Source organism: Oryza sativa, chromosome 4 (assembly GCF_034140825.1).
Source record: "Oryza sativa Japonica Group chromosome 4, ASM3414082v1".
Taxonomy (NCBI): Eukaryota; Viridiplantae; Streptophyta; class Magnoliopsida; order Poales; family Poaceae; genus Oryza; species Oryza sativa.
In genome coordinates, this window is record NC_089038.1 from 11,548,748 (window position 1) to 11,575,032 (window position 26,285).

At 38.7% G+C, this 26,285-nt stretch overlaps 2 protein-coding genes across 6 annotated transcripts; one reads left to right on the top strand and one right to left on the bottom strand.

The window, feature by feature from the left end:
• Nucleotides 1-1,887: 1,887 nt before the first annotated feature.
• LOC4335342 (NAD-dependent protein deacetylase SRT1-like) lies at nucleotides 1,888-14,248 on the bottom strand. 4 transcript variants are annotated; one of them, XM_066309702.1, is made up of 15 exons: nucleotides 14,177-14,248; nucleotides 13,775-13,913; nucleotides 12,797-12,826; nucleotides 12,372-12,464; nucleotides 11,591-11,703; nucleotides 9,997-10,097; nucleotides 9,768-9,876; nucleotides 9,238-9,317; nucleotides 7,357-7,435; nucleotides 5,524-5,577; nucleotides 5,357-5,450; nucleotides 4,886-4,965; nucleotides 3,651-3,718; nucleotides 3,465-3,567; nucleotides 1,888-2,538 (listed from the first exon to the last, which is right to left on the bottom strand). In XM_066309702.1, exons 5-15 carry the CDS (start codon nucleotides 11,642-11,644, stop codon nucleotides 2,197-2,199), a joined length of 1,164 nt encoding a protein of 387 aa, XP_066165799.1. In that variant the 5' UTR covers nucleotides 11,645-11,703; nucleotides 12,372-12,464; nucleotides 12,797-12,826; nucleotides 13,775-13,913; nucleotides 14,177-14,248; the 3' UTR covers nucleotides 1,888-2,196. The 4 variants fall into 4 exon arrangements, with proteins under 4 accessions (XP_066165799.1, XP_066165798.1, XP_015636505.1 ...); XM_066309701.1 differs by having other exon boundaries at nucleotides 11,591-11,710; XM_015781019.3 differs by having other exon boundaries at nucleotides 13,775-13,950.
• A 6,802-nt stretch (nucleotides 14,249-21,050) lies between these two features.
• On the top strand, nucleotides 21,051-24,479 carry LOC4335343 (very-long-chain (3R)-3-hydroxyacyl-CoA dehydratase PASTICCINO 2A-like). 2 transcript variants are annotated; one of them, NM_001419177.1, is made up of 10 exons: nucleotides 21,051-21,121; nucleotides 21,718-21,839; nucleotides 21,925-22,036; nucleotides 22,581-22,599; nucleotides 22,858-22,946; nucleotides 23,366-23,419; nucleotides 23,570-23,640; nucleotides 23,744-23,825; nucleotides 23,925-24,021; nucleotides 24,142-24,479. In NM_001419177.1, the coding sequence occupies exons 2-10, from the start codon at nucleotides 21,769-21,771 to the stop codon at nucleotides 24,210-24,212; spliced, it is 666 nt and encodes a 221-aa protein (NP_001406106.1). In that variant the 5' UTR covers nucleotides 21,051-21,121; nucleotides 21,718-21,768; the 3' UTR covers nucleotides 24,213-24,479. The 2 variants fall into 2 exon arrangements, with proteins under 2 accessions (NP_001406106.1, NP_001406105.1); NM_001419176.1 differs by lacking the exon at nucleotides 21,051-21,121 and having other exon boundaries at nucleotides 21,461-21,839.
• The last annotated feature ends 1,806 nt before the right edge of the window (nucleotides 24,480-26,285 follow it).

Here is a 26,285-nt window from a genome sequence, read left to right on the forward strand (position 1 = left end):
ACTAACATTTAATAAATTTTGATGATATGTTTGTTTTGTGTTAAAAATATTGATATATCTTTCTATAAACTTGATCAAATTTAAAAAAGTTTGAATAGATAAAAATCAAAACGACTTATAATATGAAACGGAGGAAGTATTTAATTATTAGCCTCTTTGGAACTTGTATTGAAGAAACTACTATCTTACATATGTTCTCGAAATTGACCTGATAGGTCCATTCAAAAATATGTTATCAATCAAAATTGACCTTACCAGTCCGTTGATATATCTCAAAGTTGAACTTCTATCTTCATATCAATTACTAATTTGTTACAAGAGTTAAATACATTTTTTGTTGAACATAATTTTAGCACGCAACTTTTACATGTCGAGATGATGTATATAGTAACGACAGCTTGAGTTGGAAAAAAAATGCCAATGACAAGGTTTGCAAATATTCCTTTATATTCTTCGATCCACCATTAAGTTACTATTGTCCTCGTTAATTTTTTTCATACTGTATTGTGACGCCTTTGTATTATCTTTAAACTTGAAAAGTCAACCTTTCAATAATCCCATTTCATCATAAATGATATTATATGTTCAAATTGTATCATTTTTAATTCGTAGAAACAAATTTAACAAGCAATCTGTAAATTATCACTTAGAATTACCAAGTTTCCCACAGTTAAATAATTTTTTCAGCCGGTTTTTTGAAGTGTTCTTTCGCAAATTGAATGTCTCGATCGTTATCCAGTTGATGGCCAGCTCCCTTTCCTGGATATGTTGATATCTTGTGCATTACGCACAAGAATAACGGTGAGTTGTGATCAGTGGGAATCAAATTCTGGCTGGCAGCACAGTTTTGACTATACGTCTATTCCCTCCATTCATGGTAACGTATGACGTGTCGTTTTGGCTATCAGCGTGCTCTTCAAAATGTTGGTCTGATCACTTATTGTCTATTTCAAAATATGTAAAAAGCGGATAAATTATGGTGTTACGAAAATAATGAGACAAATGTATACATATACTTTTTATATATATCCAGTCGAAACATTTTTTATGAGTGAAATTTTTGTAAGTTCGACTTGTTACATGTCCAAAACTTCATGTTGTGACTTGTGACCACCGGAACGTTCATTTGAGAACAGAACAAGTTGCGTCGTCACCACATCATCACTTAATATAATATATGCTTGCTAGTTCGTCTTACATAAGAGCAACAAATCAAACAAGTTTTGGGCTCTTCTGGAACGCTTGAATTTTATAGAATTTTAACATGAATTACTTTTTCAGTTGAATTCCTCCAAAAGCTCTCAATTCCAAAGGAGGCCTTAGTTAAAAACTCTCAAATAGTGGGCGGTATATTACTTCTCCAAGAATTGAAGAAAATCTCCTCCTTTATTGGCCCCTCCTTTTTTTTTACAGAATTTCTTTTTCAGTAGGACTTTTTCGCTATGGTAGACTGACAGCAGAGAGGTTTATACGTGCTCACTTGAATTCACACCTATGTTGATTATTGTTGAATGCATCAAAACGGACCTGTGAATAGAATTTTACAAAGATAATGCCGTGTACAGAATTTCGCCATGATCCTTTCATTCCTAACGGTCAGACCAATTCGCGTTGAAAACGATGTTAGACGCAGTAAAAGACTGTTAATGGCAGAAGACCTAACAGGCACACCGTAATCAGGCAAATTTAACAGATTATATAGGCTTGTAGCAAGCAGGTTTTTGCTAGATCATCCACGGTAATACCGAGCACGTAAGTTTGATGATAATCCCTTAACAAAATGTTATGCTGCCATCCACAATAACATCACAGGTAAAAGAACATCAGGCACTCACCGTCCACAGATACAACCACGAACCATAGAGATATCAACCACTTGAAAGTAACTTTCTCTGCAGCAATAAAAAATTGTCTCGCCTTCCATTTATTTTCTTTGTACGGTTCACTTTACCTCCAGTTCCTCAGATCATCCTTAATGATTTAGAGGTTTGTTCATCTTCCCGAGCTTTACAAAACATACCATCAAGCCCCACAACCAGTTTCTTTTGAGATGGTTGCTGAATTACGTTGGGCTTGTCAAGTTAAAATTCTACCAGCTTTCACATGCACTAGAAGTTGTTAACACCTTACTCTAGCTACTGTGAACATCTCATGCATCTATCCTAACTCTAGTCTGACAACTAGAACAAACAGCCATCAAACTTTCTGAGTAGCAGGGTTCAAGCCCTTTCGCCGATGACGAGTAGCAACCAACTTCTGCTTTTTTGACGATGCTGGGTTGCAACCAATGGCATCCATATGCCGTTTCGAAAGGCTGCCGTTGCTGTTCATCCATGTAGCCATGGGAACTGCCGCCTTGCTATCTTCAGTATCATACCTGACGATGTTGGTCACAAGTGCATGAATTGACGTTTCAGCTCTTGGCACACCCTCCCTCTCCAGAATTGCATGCTGCCCTGCACGTGATCGATGCTCTGCAGCATGTTGCAACTCTTGCAGGACTAGACTTCTATCCCTGACAAAGCTGTCTTTTTGCTTCTGTATAATGACATTTTTGAGAAGTGAGAAATATGGTAAGGAAAGACGTGTATCTGATGCAATGATGTTAATTAACACGTTGAGCTGATTTTATGCATGTCTTAAGAGGATAATATGCAGAAGGTACAAATTAACTGAGGACAGAAGTAAATGCATAATAACTTCTATTTCTATGGCTAATCCATCACTTCAAGTTCATCGGAAGGAACAAGAACAAAAAGGTGTCCTCTTCATGTTACCAGTATAGTATATTTTAGCACGTATTGAATATCATAACAGCTTGGTTCATTGTATGATTTATCTATTTGTCACATATGCAGGAATAAAGCAAAAGGCAAAAAAAACAGCCAGTTCCTGCTTCACAACCAGTTACAGGCCTTCCCAATCCAAGTCAGAAGGTACTGGCTCATCCCGTCCACCCAACCAAAACATCTAACATAGATCGCCCCAAAAACTATGGATCGCCCCATCCTATCACCCTCAAAACAATCACACCCTAAGATGATGTTAACAGTCATATGGGATGGGAGAAGACTAAGACTCAAAGTATTGCTGAAAAATCACAGAAACAGGAAAAAGTGATGAGACACCCTAAATTGGCCAATTCTGAGCACCTGGCAAGCTATCAGAAATGGAAGAAATCGAGTTTCTAATGCATGCAATGCTTAGCACGTTACAACAATACAGATCCAGTCCATATGAACAGCAGGGTACTATGTAGCTATTTCTCATAATAAGACCAAAACTCGAAAATATAGGAAAAGTCAAATACTATCTAGCGTCAACCATCACCACCTAGACAGATGCCTGAACAAAATTCTATTGGTCCCACCCTACACAAAATAAAGTTCAATTGGAGGTTCTAACATATTGCCAACTGCAGGCAACAGAAATTTGAAGATGAAGGTTTGCCAGAATCTCCTTACCAGAAAATCAACAGGCCATTCAATGGAAGAGCTCGAACAGCCGCAACCATCACTAAAGTTGAATGTCAATAGCATGACAAACGGTCTATTCATTGATGTTTCTCTACAAAAGTAACAAGTGTCCTGTTGTGAAATATGCCACAGACCTCAAATGTCTACTCGGGAACTTTGAATGCTCCAACATACCTCTGCAAAGAAAATGGTTGCTCCTTTAGTACTACAGGCTTCATGTCAGGTCTTTCAGGAAAGGAAACCTGTTGGTAAGTCAGAATAGTTTAATCATATATCACTATATCCATATAATATAATGGAGAAATATTTTACACATATATATTTGGTAATTTGAGAATTAGCTTCTAACATCCATGCTATTTCAGAAGAAAATGACTGGTTTTGTTAGTATCAGCTACTAAAATATACTTCTACCATCACTAGATACATGTCATTCTTGCTATTTTCTTCCCAAATATGTCAGTCTAGAAATTTCAAGATGGCTGTTCAATCTACTTTTAGTGACTAGTTTCTATTTCGAAGATAATTTATGCCTCTAACCTAGAGTAATGCACAATTCTAAGAGTGGATCTGGCTTTGCCGGTGGTTGGGGACGTCAGCGACGACGATGTAGGTCAGCTCTTTTCATTCCTACCCCTTCCCCTACTACCGCCTGCTTCTCCAGGACCGGTTTATCCCCTTGATTTTGCCTTTGTCCTCTAGTTTTTCCCGCAAGGCGGAGGCAACGTGAGGCGGAGCGGACGCCTTACACCCTGGCAGTGCCTTGCCGCCTTAGGAACACTAAGGCGAACGCCTTAACAACCATGAAACTACAACTTACAGCAAAATAGACTAATGTGAGAGTTCATTCTCCGAAAGTTGTTTGTCTACTAAGTTTGCAATATTAGAATGAAATTTGAAACTTGAATTTGTGTTACCTTGCTGAGTTGTGTTGATTGTTCATTTGAACACCTTGTTGGCTTGTTATAAATTAGCATAATACATGTCCATTTTTATCTTTTCCTTGTGTTGTAAACTTGCGTACACTATTTTACTATGTTGAGGTAAGGTAAGTCATGAGTATATTCATGAATAACTCAAAATCTAATCTAGAGTTTTTCTTTTTAACTCCACCACTGGAATATAGTACCCTCTACCCGCTAGCCTCTATATCAACCCCAATCTGCTATGACCCTGCTATATGCTATTTAGAACTTTGCTTGCCATTGCTAAACAAATGCTCTCAGTCATAAACAAATGATCTTTCTTCTCCAACATGGTATAAATGAATGGCCAAAATTTCATTTAATCTACCCTTTTTATCCTTATGAATAAGTCTACAATGAGAACGGAGTAGCTATCCATAATCTATTTGTTCTCGATTGATCAAAGAGTATGTTGATGTACTATCAGTTAAATAATTGCACAACCTCAACTGATCGAAGAAATGGCAAAGGTGCTCGCAAGCCATGAATGCTTGTTACTCGGAGAGTCCATCTCACGCATTTTTCTGCAAAACAAAAGCAGTGGTGCGGTTTGAGTTAATAAGCAATTCAAATCTATCTTCTAGGATAAAACAGGCTAAAATATCATTTTGTCCATCGAGTTGTTGAGATGATACCGAGAATTGCTAAGGAAGATCCTATGAAAAAATACTATTATTTATGGATGGACACAACATAAAATAACCGTGTATCACATTTGGTAGTATGCCTATGATATTGAGACTATAGTTCGAAATAACCTGATAATTCTTGTTGTTCAACATCTAACTAATGATACAGCTTTAATGATAACAGTATTCAGCTTTATTAACTAACCTCAGTTTGTTGTACGTAACTAAAAGCAATGTTCAAAACTAGATAAGAATGACAATGCGAGAGATGGTGAGATGATCGTACTTTTGACCGAGTTCCGGAGACTAATTTGAACAAAGTCAGTACGAATATATGGAGGGATACGCAGATTCATCATATACATAACCCCAGCAATGACCTGCACTAACACGGTTAAATAGCTACCGCAAGGGGATGAAATAGAAACAAATGAAACTCACTAACATACCTACCTTATCCACAAGTCCATGAATGACAAGGCTTGCCTTTTTATCCTTCGGAGTTGCCTGAATACGAAGGAGACAAGAAATGAAAAAAAAATATCTGTCTGCATCTCTTTTGGGGATTTATCACATGTCATTGTAAACTTTCAATATTTATCTACATTACAAATATACATATATCCATATATGACAATGTAATCTATGTTTATTAATTATTATATTACAATCTTGACCATTAAAAGGCTCATTTTTTTAAGATGAGCAAAATGACCAATGTTGTATTTTGAAAATTCTGGAAGTATAACCACTTAGTAGATTTCACATTTTAAAAACTACTCCCTCCAATCCTTAATAGATGATGTATTAGAATTTTGCTCATCAGCCAAGACACCTGTGTAAAAGACCAAATTGTCTTCATTGTTATGAGCATCATAGGGTTAGGGTCTGAAGACCGAGATTAGAATTAGGGCTCTGGCCCTTGGTCAACCATTCAGCCAGCCAGGAGCTCTTCCAAACCACTAGTCACCAGCTAAAGGCACTAGACTGTATTGGAGAATAGAGGAAAACTAGAATCCATCATTCCTTGTTACCCAAAAGTGTGTCACAATAACCTTCTGTCCTAGGCATCTCCAAATCAAAGAAGAATGGTAACAACTTGTGCAAGTGCAACTAATAACTAACCAAAATATATAATAAAGCAATAACTGGTCTCTAAATTCTAACTTACTCGCCCTCTCTCCTGCCTTTAACTGGCATAACACCTCTGCTGGTTACTGTGTGATAACTCCTACTGCACCATGTCTCATATAGCTCCGTCTAATATGGCTCCATGCAGCCATGGCAAAACATCATTTAATTCATTCATTAGCTGTCACGGGCATTAGGTCATGAGGCCAAGGCCCATGGATAGCCCATACCAGTTAAGTTAGAGATAAGATAAGATTGAATCTTACTTAGGGGTCAAGTTGTACCATCTATAAAAGGATGGGATTATGTCTATTATCAATTAAGCAATGAATATCAATTAGTCTAATATCTCCCTTCCCGTAATGTTCTTCTCCCTAGCCTAAATCTACATCCCTTCTCCACGAGCCGACGCCACCCAGTTATCCTCCCGGCGGTGGTTATCTCGCCATGGCCTTGGGTTGTGACATTAGCTCAGTCATATGCCTATTTGAAATGAACAGTTGGCTGCACATTCAAAACTAGCACATGAATGAACCCATGAGCATGTGTAATCGAATATTTGAGAAATATGGATGGAAAGCATGTATTTATGGTTCTTTGGATTGTACATAACCTGATTAAGTCTATACTAGTAAATGCCCTTTGGATGGTTATGCTTGGGAAGGTAAAATTCAAATAACATTGCATTATGAAGGAAGGGGTATATAGGACAGACAAGTAAAAAGTTGTCTTGAGGTGATAGTATGATTTATATCTGGGAACAAAATATTAACCTAGAATGCAAATATTCAAAAATGGAGAGAGCAAAAGTTGCATCAATTGTACACCATGTGCATGTAAATACCATATTTGCAATTTCTAACTTTATAATGGATCAGGAATCCAATTATAAACCCCAAGTCTAAGTATACAAGTTGAAGCAGTACAAACTACAAATTTTGTCAGAAGCATAAAGAAACAGCCATATAACAAACTTGAAATTTCCAAAACATGCCAAAAGATATTTTAATAATTTATATGTAGCCATAAATACTAACATCCATGAGTTGAGTCATAGTTTAGTGCTACATAGAAAGACCTTACGAAGGAAGAACCATAACGTGCATTCAATTTAGTGCTTCTCAAGACTTAATATTGTTATTTAGTTGCACGTACCTGAAGATTTACAATAGCCACCCTCCCCCCATTCTTCAGTGACAACAGAGGCATATTACAAGCAGGAGTAATCTGCAGACTGCACAGTAGTGGAAATCAGAAAAGGATAGGGACAAAGAGACATCACCCGTTATTAACATAAAGTTGTTAAACAAAAATGTCAAATAGTTAGGGCATTGAAGAATGGTTACCGGTATATCAAGAGCATTACTAATGAATTCATATCAAAGCGATTTTGATCAGTTCATTAAGACAAGTCAAAGATCACTCCTTTGATTTTTTAACAAATCAAAAGCAAGCAGCTGCATAACATATTAATAACAGGGTTTGAGATAACAGAATCAGTACTGAAATTGGAACTTGGCTGGTTGGCAAGTATTAGGCGAAAACCATTTTAAGTTTTTTTTTTAAGATTCTCGAGAAAAATCTATTAGAAGCCTATATGTACCTATTCCAACTGAAGTTAATTTGAGTGAGTAGTAAAGCGTGAACTGCTCAGATTAGGAAAAAAAATGAACCAGCCCGATTGAAGGTTTGCAGGGTGCTAACCAGCAAGTTACCCTGGTTTTCTGAGCCCTGAATCTGGCTATGGACCAATCCAGATTACAGCTCCCACCTATAAAGCATTCCCAGATGACTCACTATGCTATGGATGCACAAACCAATTTACAATAGCCTTAAGAGACACTACAACACCGACCTACCACTCCTCATGGAATGATCCGTTTTTCAAAGTTGAGATGATTTAGTGAATGGAATACTTCTTGTCTTACAGCAATGAGTCCATGATGTCACATAGGCATTATGAGGAAATATTGAGTCTTGTGTTACATGTCCATATTTGTGCAACTGTAGAGTAGAATATACACATGCTTTTACTGCTTTTGCAGCATCATGGGGCTCACTCCTAGTGCCAAGCATTCCATAAAAGGAGCAGTATGCAAAACCCACACTTCCATGCATCTAGAGTAAATGGATCCCAATTATTGAAGAACTACATGGTAGTTTATGACATGTCATCAAGTGCATATTTGATCAGGTAATAATTTTCTAACATAAAGATAATACAAAGAAATATTTGTCTAGCCATTGATCTTCCAGTTCAAACATAGAAAAACTGTACCACATTTTAGTATAGAATTCAAAATTTAAGGTGTGTTTTGAATAGTAATCCTAAAGTTATCCTCACCCAGACAGCCAATTGCCCAACATAACTATGCCCCTGCTGTGGAGTTAACAGAAGTATCGAACATGTTCTTTCCATTTATTTTACAAAAATAAAAATAATAATAAAAGCAAACAGTCATCCTTTCTTAAAAAGTTAAAATGTTGTTGAGAAAGGAGGTAATGTATTGGATCAGGCAACGGTGGCAGGAACAATATGGACGTTCACCTGGCAGTCGTCCACCCACCTGATATGTGGTTTCCAGTACATATTTCCCCTGCTATGGTAGTCCAACTTGACATCCATAAATCCATATACTGGTGAACAAGGTCACTATGTGGTTCTATTGTGGTATTTGTGGGTCCAATCTTTTCTATAATAGTATGTTTATTAAACAGCTAGAACCAAGTTGTACATGGCAAATTTCCCTAATTTAAAAGTATTAGAAAAGCCATCTAAAAAAGCAATTACAGCTATTTGTTTGCCACTTTTTCTACACAATGATGTGACAGCTATTTGTTTGCCACTATTTACAATGATATCACATCACACCAGAATACCGCCATTCGCAAAAGTACGGAAGTACCAAATTCTTAAAATTAAGTTTGCAGGAGATAGAATCACAGAACTTGCGTGTAAACACACTAATTTCAGTAATGAAATAAAACCACGTGAAAGCAATTCTAGCTAGTGTGTACAGGTACCATGGCCAATACCTAGTTCCTAAACATAGGACAAGATCAGCTTTTTGACACTGCTCCTTGGCAGCATCCATCTCCTCAGGGGGTAAAGCATCCTGCAAAATGTCCTTACCCACTTATTCATTGTCTATCAGCGAGCGAAGACATGAGAACAAGATAGCATTTCAGAACACCACTACTTAACTGATAACAAGGCAAACACATCACTAACCAACTTCTCTATTTATTTTCTTGTTATAGTGAACGTACAGAGGATATCATGTTGAATACTAGTCGTAAGAAAAACATAATAGTCTGTAAAACAGCTTAAAGCTTTTCACAGTGAATACCCTAAGCATGCATTGTTTGTAAATTTGATTTGTGTTGAAATGGAGAAAGCCAGCTTTTATGGCCAAATTGCCAACAAATGAACCACCCACCTTGGCAATTTTTGGAAAAAACACAAAAGCAAGAATCTGTTGCAGATGGGCTAAAGGGCTAAGCAAGTATGGCCCACTAACAAAGAAATATAAATATAACTTAAGTCCAGCACATTTGAAACGTACCTCCCAATCAAGAACTGTGTCTTTTAATCTAGCTCCACAGTTCTTATCAGAACAACGCCTTGGAGTATCCTTCAGTCCTATCGTCTCAATTTCAAAATCACGAAGGTACCTTCAAACAAGTGGGATCTGGAATAAGCCAATTAAATAAACCACCACAGTAAAAAAGGAAATATTTTGGTGTTTATAGTCCCAGATAAAGTATAGTCAAGTAAAGCAGGCTAAAGCATACTCCTTTTTACAGCTTGGGCAGATCTCCTTGAAAGAATTTCCATGCAATTCAGCCAGCTTCTCCCTTGGGAGGCCAGAGCGGAGATGTAAGCTATCAACATTCTGGCAAAGACAACTCCATCAGCTCCGTGAAAGCTTAAGTTTCATAAATACCATAAGCTTGATCGTGATAAAATCAATTTGTTCATCACACGACAGAACATTGTAATTAAATTTAAAACACAACAAAGTTAGTACTGAAGTTTGTCAAACATGGAAAATGGAGTTATTGGTATTAGTGACCGGAGAGATAGAAACATACTCGGTCTTCGGTGCTAGCTGCTCTTCCATGCCGATGGTCATTACAAGGCTAAGGCTTAGTTTGAAACAGATTATTGAGTGGATTGTTGCTGCCGATTATCTAATTAATTTTAGGGATAAAGTAAATATTGATAAATTAACTTAATAAATAGCTTAAAATAAGTGGTCTAAGAAATTCAGTAAAAGAATTTTTTGAGAAAATGTATTTTTCGAAGCGTGGAGCAAATAATCTGTTTCAATAATCAGGTGAATAATCAGAAAAGAACTAATGCTGAGTCCTAAGCGGCAACTGCAAACAACTTCCTCATTTTCCGTTAGCATGCTTCCTGAACTACTAAACGGTGTGTTTTGAGCAAAAAGTTTCTATATAGGATTTTCTTTAAATAAATCAAATAAATCAATTTTTCAAGTTTATAATAGTTAATACTTAATTAATCATTTGCTAATGAGCTCTCGTTTCGCATGTAGCTGAAAACCTCCCCCCAACCTCAGAAACGAATGCACCCTAAGGCTAAGCCTGGGAATGAGATAGATGGAAGGGTTTTCACGTTCACTTGGCAAATTACAAGATTAAAGTGAGTTTCTTTGTGTCTTGTGCAACATTGGAGTAAGAGAAATTTGTTTGCATTTTTTTTGAGAATGTTGGGGCAAGATAGGGATAACCTGGGATACATCCCTGAGTTTCAATAACATAATGATCACAATTCACAGCTAAGGCACAACACCAGCAAGTGTGCTTCATTGAAAAGGTGCTTTATACAGCATAGAATATATGGAAGCAGTGAAATGATCTAATCTTTGGAAGCAGCGTTCCCTCATTTTTCATGTTGGCAAAGTCTTTTTAAAGAGGATCTTCTTTTAAAACTAAAAAGACCAGAGAGAGATCTTTTAGAATCTTGGCTTAGATCCTTGTAATTTTCCTTTGTACTATTTACAAATATTTTTTTCAATAAAATTTAACTGCAGGGCCTCCTCCGCTGTGATTGCGCTCAATATTTACAAGACTGAATGTCCTTTAATTGTAAGGGCTTCCTAGTTGTGGGGTGCCTTTCCTACAAATCACTACTGCTGGCATGATGCGTGGCATGCCCATGGGACACGCAGCCCCAAGTCTGTAACAGTTGTATTGCGTGTTGATTTCAATATCCTAACACCTTACCACTACAATAAGTGAGCAGTCAATATCTGCAACTCCTACGAACTGATTTAACTATACTAGTAGTTGTAGAGACTGGTTTTGTACATAGGTACCAATTCAAAGTGCAGTATATACAACTTGAGTTAGGTATATGAACCTGGCTTATGACAAACTTTAATCGTCCTGTTTTTTCCAATTCAACCAGTGCCATATGAGTCAAGGTTGGAACAGCTCGGTGAAACGGCAGTGATGCACCAGGAACACCTTTTCCTGAACGCTAGACAACATATGCAACATGTGTAAATGACTGTGTCATAATATTAATTCAAATGTAAAAGATCACAAAATATACTATAATCCATAGGAATTGCAAATATTTAAAATTTAATTATAACATTCAAATACCATTCAATAACCTTTTTCCTAAACCTGTTCCGTGGCATATAAAAAATCCAAAAATAATAATAAAGCATAAATTTAAGGTACCAAAATTAAAAGATAACCAAGCGAAGACTCAGCTATCATGCACTTGAAAATAGACTGCATTTACTTAACTACTTCAGTATGTGCAGACACATCTTTGCAATCAAGCATCATAAAACCATCTCAAAAGAATAAATTCATCTATACTACTGTAACAGACACTAGTAGTGGTGGTGGCTCTGCCAACACCACTACTTTTACACCTTTTACAAATTAGTCCCTGATTTTTTCTGATATTATGCCTAGTAATATTTGTTTGAATCAGGTGAATATACTAAAGTAATAGTATTCAAATAAGCAAGCAAGTAATAGTACCATATTTGATTAAAAAAAATTATCTATGACAATATCATATATTTTGTTTTACCCATAGCAAAGCATGGGCATTTTGCTAGTCCATTAAAAGAGAGCTATTGACCTATTGTGAGATATAGCTGCACAAACAGCAGTACCACCTGCAGTGTCCACACGCCTTTGGGCCCTCGGAAGTCAGGTATGCCTGATGAAGTTGATATGCCTGCTCCAGTAAACACCACCAAATGCTTACTCTGCAGCAATCAGGACCAATTCATTGAAATTTCTATATACTACCTCCGTTTTTTTTTAATATATGATGTTGTTGACTTTTTTATAAACGTTTGGCCATTCGTCTTATTCAATTTTTTTTGTGCAAATATAAAAATATTTAAGTCATGCTTAAAAAACATTTGATGATAAATCATGTCACAATAAAATAAATGAGAATTACATGAATTTTTTAAATAATACGATTGGTCAAACGTATCTCAAAAAGTCAACAGTGTCATATTTTAAAAAACGGAGGAGTATATATATAAATCATAATTACAAAATTTATTGAGATTCACAGTGAAAAACAAACCTCTCGCACCATGACTGCAAGCTCTTCTATCTGGACAACAACCCAGTAAAAAAATTAAAACATGTCTAAAATGTGAAATAAATTCACTGGCGCACCCCTATCAGTATATAGAAATATTGACTACAACATGGAGTGTACAAAGCCACAAGAGGATAGATCAAATGCCTGCCAGATATTTCACAGCCATTAGTTCATTTTAGTATATTTTCCAGCGCGATAGGATATTTTGAGCGCTGGAGCCATGCCATAACCATTATTGATATCAATTTTGCTTCAGTACTGTCATGGAGCCGAGCATAACTTATGCTAACATGTTCATGATCAAATTATAAGATGAGGATAGAACTCAGGCACCAAACAAAGACAGTAGGTGTCAACTTATTTGCCACCAGGAAATGACATTAAAGGGATCAACTTTGAGTAGACAATAAAGAACTCTCTTCTTTCAAAGATCACACACATGCTCTGCATTATACCCACATACAGCTCTAAGGGTAAAAAACAGCAAAGGCTAAATGTTTTCTCTCTTCTAAGTTCACTCATGTTTAGTATACTCTCCATTATGTTCTACTCATCATACCAGAATGCATGTAATCAACATTCAAAGATATTTTTTACCAGTAAAGCTATTTAGATTTGTCATATGAAAATGGTATTAGCGTATTTCTTACCAAAAGTACTTCAACATGATTATACTTTTAAAAGTTTTCACAATCATAAAATGGAAAAGGTTATGGACCATGTCAATGCCCAAACTGATGAATAAAAAAGAATTGAGTGACTACATTTCAAGCTAATCTCACTTTGTCCAAAAATCTAAAGTAAAATATGCTTAAAACCCATTAAAAGAATCAATTTGACCACATAATTTAGCTCAAAAAAAATACAAAACCCATGGATGATTCCCTCGTAACTTGCCACCCTGAAGCAAAGAATCCACAAACTGGAGGTAAAAGTTTAATGGCATGTGAAACCAACCTTCTTGTGGAGGAGTTCAGGAGAGTCGAAGATCTCAGGCATGCCGACATTTCCCACATCCTCTCGGTAGGATAGCTTCTCGGCATAGCCAAGTGACATCTCTCAATCAAGTAAGCTTCTCCCGAAAATTCAGGCGGATCTAACATAGGACATGGTGGTTCAGTTGAACCCCCAAACTTTTTGGGGAACCATCAAACAGTTATTAGTATTGAGTTTAAGGCAAATTTCTAGAACAGAAGCTAGGGTTAACGCAAATTCGACAAAAAGGGCGTGGGTAGAGAGAGAGAGAGAGAGATGGGAAAGAGGACGGAAGCGGCGGAAGCAGCAGGACGAGCGACGGCGACCCTGCTCGTTCGCTCGCGCGATGGATGGGGATTCGGCTGTGGCGGAGGATGTGCTCACCTGATGCGGCAGGGCGAACGACGGCGCCCCGTGCTCGCTCGCGGGATAGATGGGGATCGGCGGAGGCGGCGCGCCAGGGCAAAGGGGTCCCTCATTTCTTAACTTGCTGTGTTCGGGAGAGCCTGTTCCCAACTTCCACTCTCCTTTTCCATCCACACGTTTTTCAAACTGTGTGTTTTAAAAAAAAAATTTACGAAAGTTGTTTCAAAAATTCATAATGATCCATTTTTTAAAAAAAATAGCTAGAACTTAATTAATCATACGCTAGTGGACCGCTCTGTTTTCGTGCGTGTTGTTTTTGTTAGGATCACTGGCTTGCTATACATTTGTTTGTGTGGGATGGGAATCATTCATTCGTTTGTGTGGGATGGGAATCATTCTGTCTGCATAGAAAAAGGAACGATCCATTAGCGCGTGATTAATTAAGCATTAGCTATTTTTTTAAAAAAAATAGATCAATATAATTTTTTAAACCGTTTAGCAGTTTGAAAATTATGTGTGCGGAAAACGTGGTGGAGATGTTGGTAACTGGCAGAAACGAACACAGCCTTAGGGCTACGGATAAAACGAGCGGAAAACAACCAAAATCATTTTCATAACCATATTTTTGTCCGAAGCGAAATTGAAAAACGGTCAAGTCGAAAATTTAAACGATATGTGAAAACTGAACAATACAAACGGAAACATGTCTGTGCAAATCAGAAATCGGTACAAATAAAAAACCTTAAATTATAAAAACATATATTTAACTTGGCATAACTATGTAGTACATATAAATAAATTCAAACTTATACTACATAAATTATAAATTTCATTTAGCCATGCACTCAAGTTAGGGATTTGATTGAAGAGTTAATCAGTCTCTAAACTGTGGACCAAGTAAAGACATACCTTATAAATAATAATATATTTAGAAATACGGTAATTACTATATTACTGAAAAAACAATAATTTTCACAAGAATACGAAAACCATCGGTATAATAGAAAAATCATTTCTATATTTTTTTACCATTTCCATTTTTGTTTCGGTCGATTACCATTTCTATATGGCTCGGCTGGTAGAAGTCGGAAACAAATGTCGGTCGGCGGGGAATTTCCGTTACCGTTTTCACCCCTACTGAGAATAACTCACTTATGACATAGGCATCAAAATGGCGAGAGTAATTTAGTAATTTCTCCTAGCAATCAATCCACCTGGATTGCTTGCACATCACATCCCCACACTACCCAAACGGTGGAAATCTAAAAATAGAACTAATATCTATCACTCATAATCTCATTTTCCAAATGGAGCCCCTAGGGTTGAACTTTTGAGATGGTGGTTTTTTTTAATTTTTTTATAGGGTTGAAATGGTGGATAAATAATTGGTATGTTTGGACACTGCCCGATTAGGCACGACTCACCGAATGGATCGTGCCGTGTCGGCCCACGTGCTGAGGCTGGAGCACAGGCACGACCCAGAGAGATGTCAGTGTTGGTATTTCTTAATGACATTACTAGAATATACCATTGTAGCATTTCACCCGAAAGTATTCCAAGGGTATCGCATTTGTTTAATCCCGTGGGAAGATCATAGTAGACAGAACCTGACTAATAATTTATATGTTACTTGTAATAATCATAGTCTAAACAGGGGTTAAGATAATCCAAGGGTAGAATGACACACAAGCACGAAGCTACTCATTCTCATACTAAATTATCTAAGCTAAGTGGAAAGAAAATATAAAGAGAATCTATTCCTATACTTCTAGTATACATAGTATACATACATTCTAGTTATCTAATATACTAGCTAATACCCTCTATCCAATGCCCTCCTGGTACTTCGAGAAGCCACCCCTGACTGTCGAGTTCCTTACGACAGCCCGTCATGACCATACAACCGGGGCTAAATACGGAGGAGTACCCTCCCCAGGAAATTAACTTAGGACTATATGCATGCGCGGAGGAATATCTGTACTGAGCTGTCACCATCAACGGCCCACCTCTCATCCGCAGCATATAACCCCAAATAATAATATCCCATAATCTAGACATCATGCCTAAACTACCAGATACTACTCTAATATCATCGTCATGACATAGAGTAATTGCATAAGCAAACACTATACTCGTACTGATGCATCTCCCAGATAAGCTAGCAGTATATTCCGTATAACATGAACATAATGTAAAGTTGGTATTCATATACTCGGAAAGTATTTCAATACCATAAATGTATAAAGAAGAGTATTCTAATAAAAGTACAAAGCTTACAAAAGAGAAGAGAAGAGCTACTAGAGCCATACCCGAACTCTTCCGAAGGCTTCCAAACTCCGATTTCTACTCTATTCCTACTCCACTAGCTTAAGAACACTAAACTAAACTTGAGAGAATATGAGAGAGCTTTGCTTGAGGTGTGTGAGTGAAGTGAGAATGGCAACTCCTTTTATAGCCTCCCAATGACGGTTGTGACGGTTGGAATGGTCGGAAATACCCTCCAACCATCATTGGGGGCTAATCCACACCGTCCAGGCAAAGCCCTGGATCGGATGGCGCTGAGGAGGGTTCAGCCGAACCTGGGACCAGCCCAACTAGCCCATGTTTTGGCTGGCGGCCTCCTCTATTGCTTCTCTTCACAGACTTGTGAATTTTGGCCCAATTCATTATGTCATTTCTGAGTTCTTGGCCCATTCATGCCTAAGTCTGATTCTCAACATCGTCCAATTGATTTATCGTCTGATTTGATGTTGATTCTCCTCTACTTTATAGTTATTCTTTGCAAAAGGTTAGTGAACCAAATACTAGTGGAATATTATTGTTCTAACACAAATATGCATTGCAAGCATAACTAGTTCTCCTCTATTTTGGTAATATTGACAGTTGAAACTGATCGCTAACGACCGTCAACAGTCAGGTCATATCGTGTTGGCCTGGCATGATTAGGTTATGTGGGTTTTGTGGAGACCGGTTAGCCCACATTTGACATATATAATAAGAAAGAAATGTGAACAGAGTCCGTTGAATCCTGTTGCACAAACTTCGGTGAAGCTCTAGCAAGATCCTACGCTCACCGATAGCACATTCCTCTTCCTCCTCGTCAAGCACCGTCGTGGCCCTTTGCTTCCTACTTTTTTCGCCCCAAGCTGGTGAGTCCACAATGACTAACATGCTTAGGTTGTGCTCGCGAATGGGGTTGGACACGCCACAATGCTACCGTGCATGCCTATGTCGATGAGAGTCCACCATCGCTTCCTCTCCCCTGATCCCTGGCTTCCTCGATTCTTTCGTTCTCCTTTCCTCCTGGCTTCTGCTCGGATGGTAGTTGCTTAACTGGCGGTTGTTCACCAATCGTCGGTCGCCATCGTGCCGCGCGGGCCAGGGCGTGTGCTATTCCTGGTCTATGTCGTGCTGGCTCACTACATGCACTTGTCGTGTTGGCACGATGGGCTGGGTAGTAGCCCAAGAACGATGTGGCTAGACGGGTCGTGCCAGCATGACCCACAGCCAAACGGATCATGTTGTTCCTAGGCTGTGAGCTGCACATGCATGCCCGGGCGGACACGGAAGGACCCGGCCCACTTCACAACTTATAGGAGTATTTGGCAAATTCATAGCCATTCTTATGTTTCTACAGATGGGATCAATTAAGACACATGAGTCGCACCTAATTAATTTCATTAGTATCGAATTAAAGGGAAACTATTTTTAAAGATGTTCCCTTCCATATTAGCGATTACACTCAAGCCAACACTAACAAAAAAAAACACACTCTTTTCCCAAATGTTTGGTTTTGCAGAACATGACAAAAATATGTATATGCTATAAGTCATCATAAAAATTTGGTAAGACACCAAAACTATTATTTTATTACACCCGGTGCAAATGGAAAGAAATATCGTGTAAAGTACGGATGTGTCCTAGGAATATCTTATGGGCACTACTCTTTTTCCTTCACTCTTAATGCCAAGTGATAGATGTATGAGTTTGGGTGTCAGCATCGGTGACAATGGCAAGGTGCGTCCCATAGCATGACACCCCCATAAGAGGAACCCCATAAGAGGAAGCAAACTAGCACCAGAACAACCAAACACCTTGGTTTCACTAAGTTCTAAATGAAGCTGCCATTAATGACAACTAGAACCTTCTTCAATCTGTCATCTCATGAAGTCTCTGATGAATCTATTTGTGTCACAGCATGTTCCCAAGCCTTGTTGACAGAAAGCCCCAAGAATTGGAGCTTGGAGAGCAATGAGCGGACATATCAACATTCCCTAGGTATTTGCATTCATATGTGCTTCGACACCAAATTCCGCTGCCATGGGAGAATTCTCATCATCTAAGCCACCACAAACGAAATCCCCTTGAAAAGGTTGCTGCAGCTAGTCACCATGGCCGATCTTCTTCCCCCTCTTTTCTATTGTTATAGCTGGCCACCATGGTTGTTCGTCTGCTCTCGATCTACATCGCCGCCACCAGTCACTTACACTCCACTTCCATCAACAAGTTCCTAGAAAATGAGTTTCCTATTGCTAGGAACATGTTTTGACACGCTCAACAACCCTCTTCCTCTCTCCTCCAAGGTCGAAGTGCTCGTGCTGGTGTTCCGGCCGCCCTCATCATCTTCGCTGCATGCTGCCACCTTCTGTGGGAGCGCCGTGATGTGGGATACCCCCTGCTGCCGCACCGCCGTTTGGCCTCCGGAGCACTGTTGACGATCCTTAACTACCAAATTTGACCGTCAATTCCTAGATAAAACTTACCAATGTCTACCACCAAATCTAACGGTAAGGGTTTATTACTAACCACTTCCAAAGTGTTGGTGAATATACGTATGCAGGTGATTACTTGTGCAAATCAAGAGAAAACATAAGTAAGAAGTATAACTGCAACCAATGAGAGGATATTACATGGATCAATGGGCCCACACCAGGAGGAAAACCGCCTCAACACCGACCAAACACTCCAAACTGACATCAGGGCACACCAGGCAGTGACCCAGTCGAAAGGCGGCGCGAAAGGGCTTGGGCGAACCATGACTGGCTCCTCTCAGGTCCAGCCTTCCACATGGCGACAGTTACCGACCTCCTGAAGACGGTGGTGCAGGTCCCAAGGTAGGAAACCACCATCTAATGATGGTTGTGGACAGGTAGAGGCTTAAGAGGAGTTGGAGGGAGAATATTTTCACCTATCTTGGTCCGCCTTTGGGCACCACAAGATCGAGAGTGGTTGATTTTGCAACCTTAATTGATAGAGTTGAGAGGAGGTTAACAGTAAGTGCTTCTTTCCTCCCTTATGGTGGCATATTAACTTTGATAAATTTAGTCCTATCAGCCATTCCAACATATTACATGTGTTCTCTAAAGTTGCCTAAAACTATTATGGAAGAAATATACACTGCTATAAGGAACTTTCTTTGGAGAGGATCAAATGCTTTAGTCAAAAGAAAATCTTTAGCTGCTTGGCACAAGGTTTGTAGAGTCAAAGACAAAGGAGGTTTGGGAGTTATAACCTTATACATTCAGAATGTGGCCTTGCTTTTAAAGCATCTTCACAAATTTTACACTGCTGTTGGTATGCCCTGGGTAAGACTTATTTGGGATTCATATTATAGGGCAAAAGTTCCCCATTTAAATTTTAACAAAGGCTCCTTTTGGTGGAGAGATATCATCCAGCTTACTGATATATTCAGAGCCATATCACATTGCATAATTCAGTTTGGGACTACTGTTTTGTTATGGGATGATCTTTGGAATGGGGAAATCAGAAGGAATAAATTTCCAGATCGAGGGGGCACTGGCTGCATTGATCAGGAGGCAGGAATCGACGACGGGATGGTGGGGCGTGGGCGGTAGCACTGCGGTTGGCATGGGATGCGTGAGTGATTTTCGGGTGTGCGAGAGAGGAGGGGGATAGGTTAGGGGGATGCATGCTGGGAGGCGAGGTTGAGGGGTCCATTGAACGATCTGAGCCGTTGGATTCCATGATTTCGGGTCGTTCGATTTGATAAATGAAGTTTGTAGGACTGCAGTTGGTGGACTAGAGGGTAGATAGAAGAAGAAGACTACGTCTATCATGAGAAATTTAACAATATGCCAATTGATATAGTGGTTTTAACAGAATGCCACTGTATAGAATGTCTTTATAAAAATGACATCCAGACTCCTTAATAAAATGCCACTTGGGGCTGTTTTGAGGTTTTGACTTTGCTCGTGAAATGACCGAAATGCCCTTACACCAGACGCATTTCTTTCTGTCGCGACTTCCTCTCGGTCATCGCCCGTCGCCCGTCCGCCACCGCCGTCGCCCGTCCGCCGCCGCTCCCTCGCCCGTCCGTCGCAGCTCCTCCGCCCGTCCGCCACTGTCATCGCAGCCACCGCCGTCGTCCGTCCGCCGCTCCCCCACCCGTCTGCCGTCGCTCCCGCGCCCATCCGCTGTCGTCGTCGCCCGTCTGTGCGCCCCCGCCCGGTCGCTTTTGCTGCTCTGCCCATCAGCGGTAGGTGTCCTCAACGTCCAAGCTCTGATACCATATTAGAATGATACAACACAATGCGATAATAATGTTGATACACAATAGCTGTACAAATAGGCATCAACATTCCATATCACACTCAACCGATTTATAGAAATAGGATCGGGAGGATTAGGAAGGTGAGCCAATCATGGGAACTTTGCCAAATAGTCTAACACTGCGGTCAGCCCGGCCGCTGTTGCCGGCTTGCTGCCGCCCGTCCGCCCCGTCCCCGGCCCTCCTCTCTCTCCCCCCACCCCCACCGCCCCCCCCCCACCCACCTACCCACCACCGCCGTCCCACCGCCCCCACTACACCGCCGCCGCTCATGCAAACCATGTGAGAAAGGACCCAAGGATATTTCATTTTCGAGTACCTGGTAGTCTGATAGACAGTTGACTTGGCTGAGCTGAGCAGTTCTATCACTTGGAAAGCTACTGAAAACAACTCAGGTAACAGCTGAACAAAATTAACATCTTTATTCTGTTTCTTGATGTGCTTCCTATGACTGATTAATTCTTGTAGTGATAGACGTTGATGTGCATACAGACATTCTTTTCTCTGATAAATCCATCAGTTTAACAGCATAAAATGTTTCTTGAATCACCTAGTCATGCAGATGAACTTGTGATGAAAAAAAAGTAGTAGGAAATGGTATATTTTTACTGAATCCGCTGATTGATTGGTGTGTCTGAACTCTGAAGACGAAATTGAACGAGAAGTGGTTGCAGTACTGAACTTGCAGCAGATCACATGGATGATATTGGCGGGAGAGCCGGCTCAGTCAGTTATTAGGGTAGCTGCAGCTGCAATAACTGCCACCGCCAGCCATTCTTCCCCCCATCCATCCACCCCGATTCATTGCGAATTCAGTTGCGTCAGTAGTTCGTTGGTTGGCCAGCCTCCAACCCACCGGAATTCGCAAATCCGAGCAAGCAGTCTGCTGCTGATTGCATCCTCTAATCTGATGCTGATGCGAGCAGTAATCAACAGCTATAGTAGATTCAGTCCACGCGCCCATTAAAGCCAAGCCAGTATCTTTGTCCAGGCCTCGCGTTCCTCCTCCGCCTCCTTGTTAGCTACTGCTGAGTGCTCGGCGATGGCGGGCGTCGGGTCGGCGGTGCGGCGGCTCTACCTCTCCGTTTACAACTGGGCCGTCTTCTTCGGATGGTACTCTGCCGCCTCGCGCCACCGCCTGCTGGCGTTTGGATCCTTGTTTTCTTGGCTTGATTTGGGGGTTTCTTGGATCTTGCAGGGCGCAGGTGCTGTACTACGCGGTCACGACGCTGCTGGAGAGCGGCCATGAGGCCGTCTACGCCGCCGTCGAGCGGCCGCTGCAGTTCGCGCAGACCGCCGCCTTCTTGGAGGTCTGGTTTTTCTGCTATTCTGTGCGCTCTGACTTATTTTTGAATTTTAATCGCAGTAAAACTGTAGATTTTAGCGCAAGCTTGTATAATTTGGGCAGCTCTGACTTAATTTTGAATTTTTCGTCTACCCAATTAGGGTTGCTGGTGTTGAGCAATGGCACAGAGGAAAAAAATTTATCCCCTTTTGCGTTCTAAAAATCAACCAAACATTTAGCCTGAGAGAAATATTACCAGTGTTATAGCAAAATATACTGCAATTAATTCAACTTCAATGTTATTATGTTTCTGCTGCCTGATCCTCTCCCCCGATAATTCTGCTAAAAAGAAAAGAAAAATTTCTGCTGCCCTATACTTTGTGTTAAATTCCTTGTAGTTCCCTGGATAAGGAAGCATTTATATTCTTTGCACGGAGCAGCTGAACGAGTCTGCGGTGAACACAGAATGAACGAGTATTCCATGTTTATTTCATTTCTTTGCAAATTGTGTTTTGTGAGGTACTGAACATTTTTGTGTTTGTTTGGCGATGGCGTTGCTGGTGGCTCAGATTCTTCATGGGCTTGTAGGTAAGAAGTTGTTCTTCTCTTCTACTTATGTTATTTTCACTATCCTTGTCATCATTTGGAATCGTACGGTTTCTGTCTATAGCGTGCCGCTTGCAAACTGCATGGAAATAGACTTTCTTGTTAGAAAGCACGTCAAAGACACATTTCAATTTACAGGAAGTGTCCTGTTAGATTATGAAAATAATTGTACTTAATAAGTTCACTTTTACGGCACTTTCATTTTTTTCACCTGTATAACATGCTGACTTTGTTTTAAAGGTTTGGTGAGGTCTCCAGTCTCTGCAACTCTTCCACAAATTGGATCGAGGTTGTTTCTTACCTGGGGCATCCTGTGGAGCTTTCCAGAGGTATCATCGACTATCACTAACAAGTGTTGATGTGCTATGTTCATGAGATTTGGAAATTTTCTTCTTTAGTTAGACACTTCTCCTAAGCGCTTACTGTTTCTCCGAGACATTGAAACATGACATAATTTTGGGGTTTAAAACCATTGTCTAAATAGGAAATATGGATTATATGATTTGATTTTTATATGAGGACAGGACACTAGGTAGTTTGTCTGTTTTATATCTGGTTGTGGATCAAGTAAATAATGGTGATGATTGTACAAGTTACTAAATGGCATAACTACTGGTACTGATATGCAAATGCAGTGCCTTTACTTTTGCATCCCTAGTTTTCTGTTAGTTGCATACTTGTAGTGTAGCTTAACACCTGGTTTCTTGACATATATATTGATTGACCCCTTTGTACATTTGTCTTGCAGACACATTCACATATCCTTGTTACTTCCTTGGTCATAAGCTGGTCCATCACTGAGGTATATTTTAAAGACTTGCTTCTTAAAGAGACACTGTATTTTCCAAATTCTAATTTTGATTTTTCCTGTGCTAAGCTTATTCACACCAATATTTAAAATATTGTGAATTTGATAGCATAACGTGATGGAAATATTTGTGGTTCCTTGCAGATCATTAGATATTCCTTCTTTGGCATGAAGGAGGCATTCGGATTTGCTCCTTCCTGGCTCTTATGGCTGAGGTTAGTAAAGAAGATATATCATTATTTAGGACAAATTTAGAGGGAATGATTTTCTTTTTCTTTCATAACTTTTTTTCTTAAACCTGGTGCTGATTTTGTACAGGTATAGCACCTTTATGGTATTGTATCCTACTGGTATCAGCAGTGAGGTCGGTTTAATCTACATTGCCTTGCCTTACATGAAGGTAACAAGAATGAACTTCAGAAATGAAGATCTCCACGTTGTTCATTGCATAATGCATAATGCGTAATTTAACTGCTCCTTTCTTGTGACTACTATGCAGGCATCAGAGAAATACTGCCTTAGGATGCCCAACAAATGGAACTTCTCCTTTGATTTCTTCTATGCATCCATCCTTTCTCTCGCCATCTACGTGCCCGGTATCCCCTCCTGCCTTGCAGTCATCCTTTATTCAGTGGTTGAAATTAAAACTAGAATTGCAATGTTGTTTTTTAGTAGCTGGGATTAAGATAGGATCTGACAAGAACACTGCGTTGCAGGATCGCCTCACATGTTCACCTACATGCTTGCCCAACGGAAGAAGGCATTGGCAAAGGCTAAGGCTGCATAATGGTGATGCTCAAGAGCTTTCTTGAATTTTTCATGTGTGGCTTAAGGATCTGCCTAAATAGCTCATATTTGCTACTCTTTTAGTACAAGTCTGTAGATGAGGAAATGTTGGAAAGAACTACTATCTTAATCCCAGCATTTGTTGTAACTGTAGTAACTGCCCATCATTTGTTGTAACTGTAGTCTTCTACCAAGAATTGTATGATATTTTACCTGGTTAAATTATTGAATGATTGATCCAAAATTTGCCGGCTTGTTTCAAGTTGCACTCTTTCTGCGTTTGCTGTTAGCCTGTTATGCTGTATGTTGCACACTTTGCACTGCGGGCTATAGAGAATTGGCACATTTGCATATTTATTACTGGTATGCAATTATGAGTCCCATTGTTTCACTTATGCTTATAAGCAGTTTTAAATTTTATAACTTAATTTTGAAGTTGATTTTGTGGTTTTCTCATCGTAGCAACATTTGCTTTTGAATCACTAAGAACACATATAAAATTTTTTATCCATATTATGTTTATATTGCTAATAACTGATTCAAATAAGCATAAGCATAAAGCCAAATAATGAGTTCGTATCTTAAATACAAAATATGATTTCAAGCAGTTAAGCTAACTTTGTTTTGAAAGGAAAATGAGCCAAATTTAAACCCTACGAAAACCGTCCAAAACGCTATGGGAAGTCCCAAAAAAAGTTTATGTGCAGCATTTAACTATTTGCCACATTTTTTTTGACGTAAAAGGTAGAGAGATTCTACCTTGTAACCATTATATTAACTAGAAAGATAGCCCGCGCGAATGCGCGGGCATGTGTTATAGATTGCTTATTAAATACTTAATTATATAGATTAAATATCAACCGGATGACACCTACCATGTTTTCAAAGTATCATTTCTCTATTTCTTTTCATCGACATTGCTTACATAATTTTACCAAACTATTCGTTAGAATTTAAATATGTAATATTTAATACATCCCTATAAACAATTATCTATCATCTCTTCTTCATCGTAAAGTTAGATTTACTTTGTTTGAAAAACATGTCTAATAAATTAAGTGTAAATAAAAATAAGGTGATTTGTCTTGTTTAATTGAATGTTTAGTATTTTTTAAAATAAATCCTAAAGAACTATTACTGTTAATAAATATGCTTTATTTGTCCCACCAAATTAGTCCTCCTTCTAGATGGTTCAGATTTACACAAAATGTTATATACTTACATATAAATTAACAAAGATGTATCATAGGCCTCATTTCCTTGTGATATGCATGATCTATATTATCCTTTTTAAAAGATAATACCTAGTTAACATGAATCTGAAAACTTAAATTTAATAGTAACAAATAAAACTTTTCAACAACTATATACTGCTATCTTAGTGTGGCTTATATATGCAATTATATACAAATAAACTCATAATGCTACGGAGTAATTATAATCTTAAGAATAATAATTAGTTAAAAATCTAATATAGTTGATTCTGTTGTTTGTAATTATTGATCATTTTTACTAATTAGTTAAAAATTAGAAGATGGATGAATTGAATGAGAGAGGAGACGAACAGAGTGAAAGGGGAGAGAGTATGCTTGCATATAATTACTTGTTATACTATTTTAGTTGTTTACTTTATTAACTAAAAATAGAATTAAACTCTATCTTTTTTACACGTCTTTTTCTACGGTATATTCACAGTAGGTGTTAAAAATATGAACACTATAAGTCTAATAATATCATTTTGACTAATTATAATATTAGAATGGGGGGATTTAGGTTATTTTCACTTTATCATTGTACATCTAATTTAACTACTGTGAAGATATATACAATGATAAAATCAATATCATTTTTTTAATAATTTTATAATTGTTTGAATGACATGCAAAAGTTAGAAAATATAGCCCCAAAGTGATATATTTCTTTTCAAAGTTGAATTATAGTAGGTTTGGGTCCTTAAATGCAAAATAATCTAAAGATATAAGCGGATCAAATATTAGTTGAATGATTTACATGTTATAGTTACCTATATTTTAGCATTACTTTTGCTTTCAAACTAATATATGTTGGAAATATT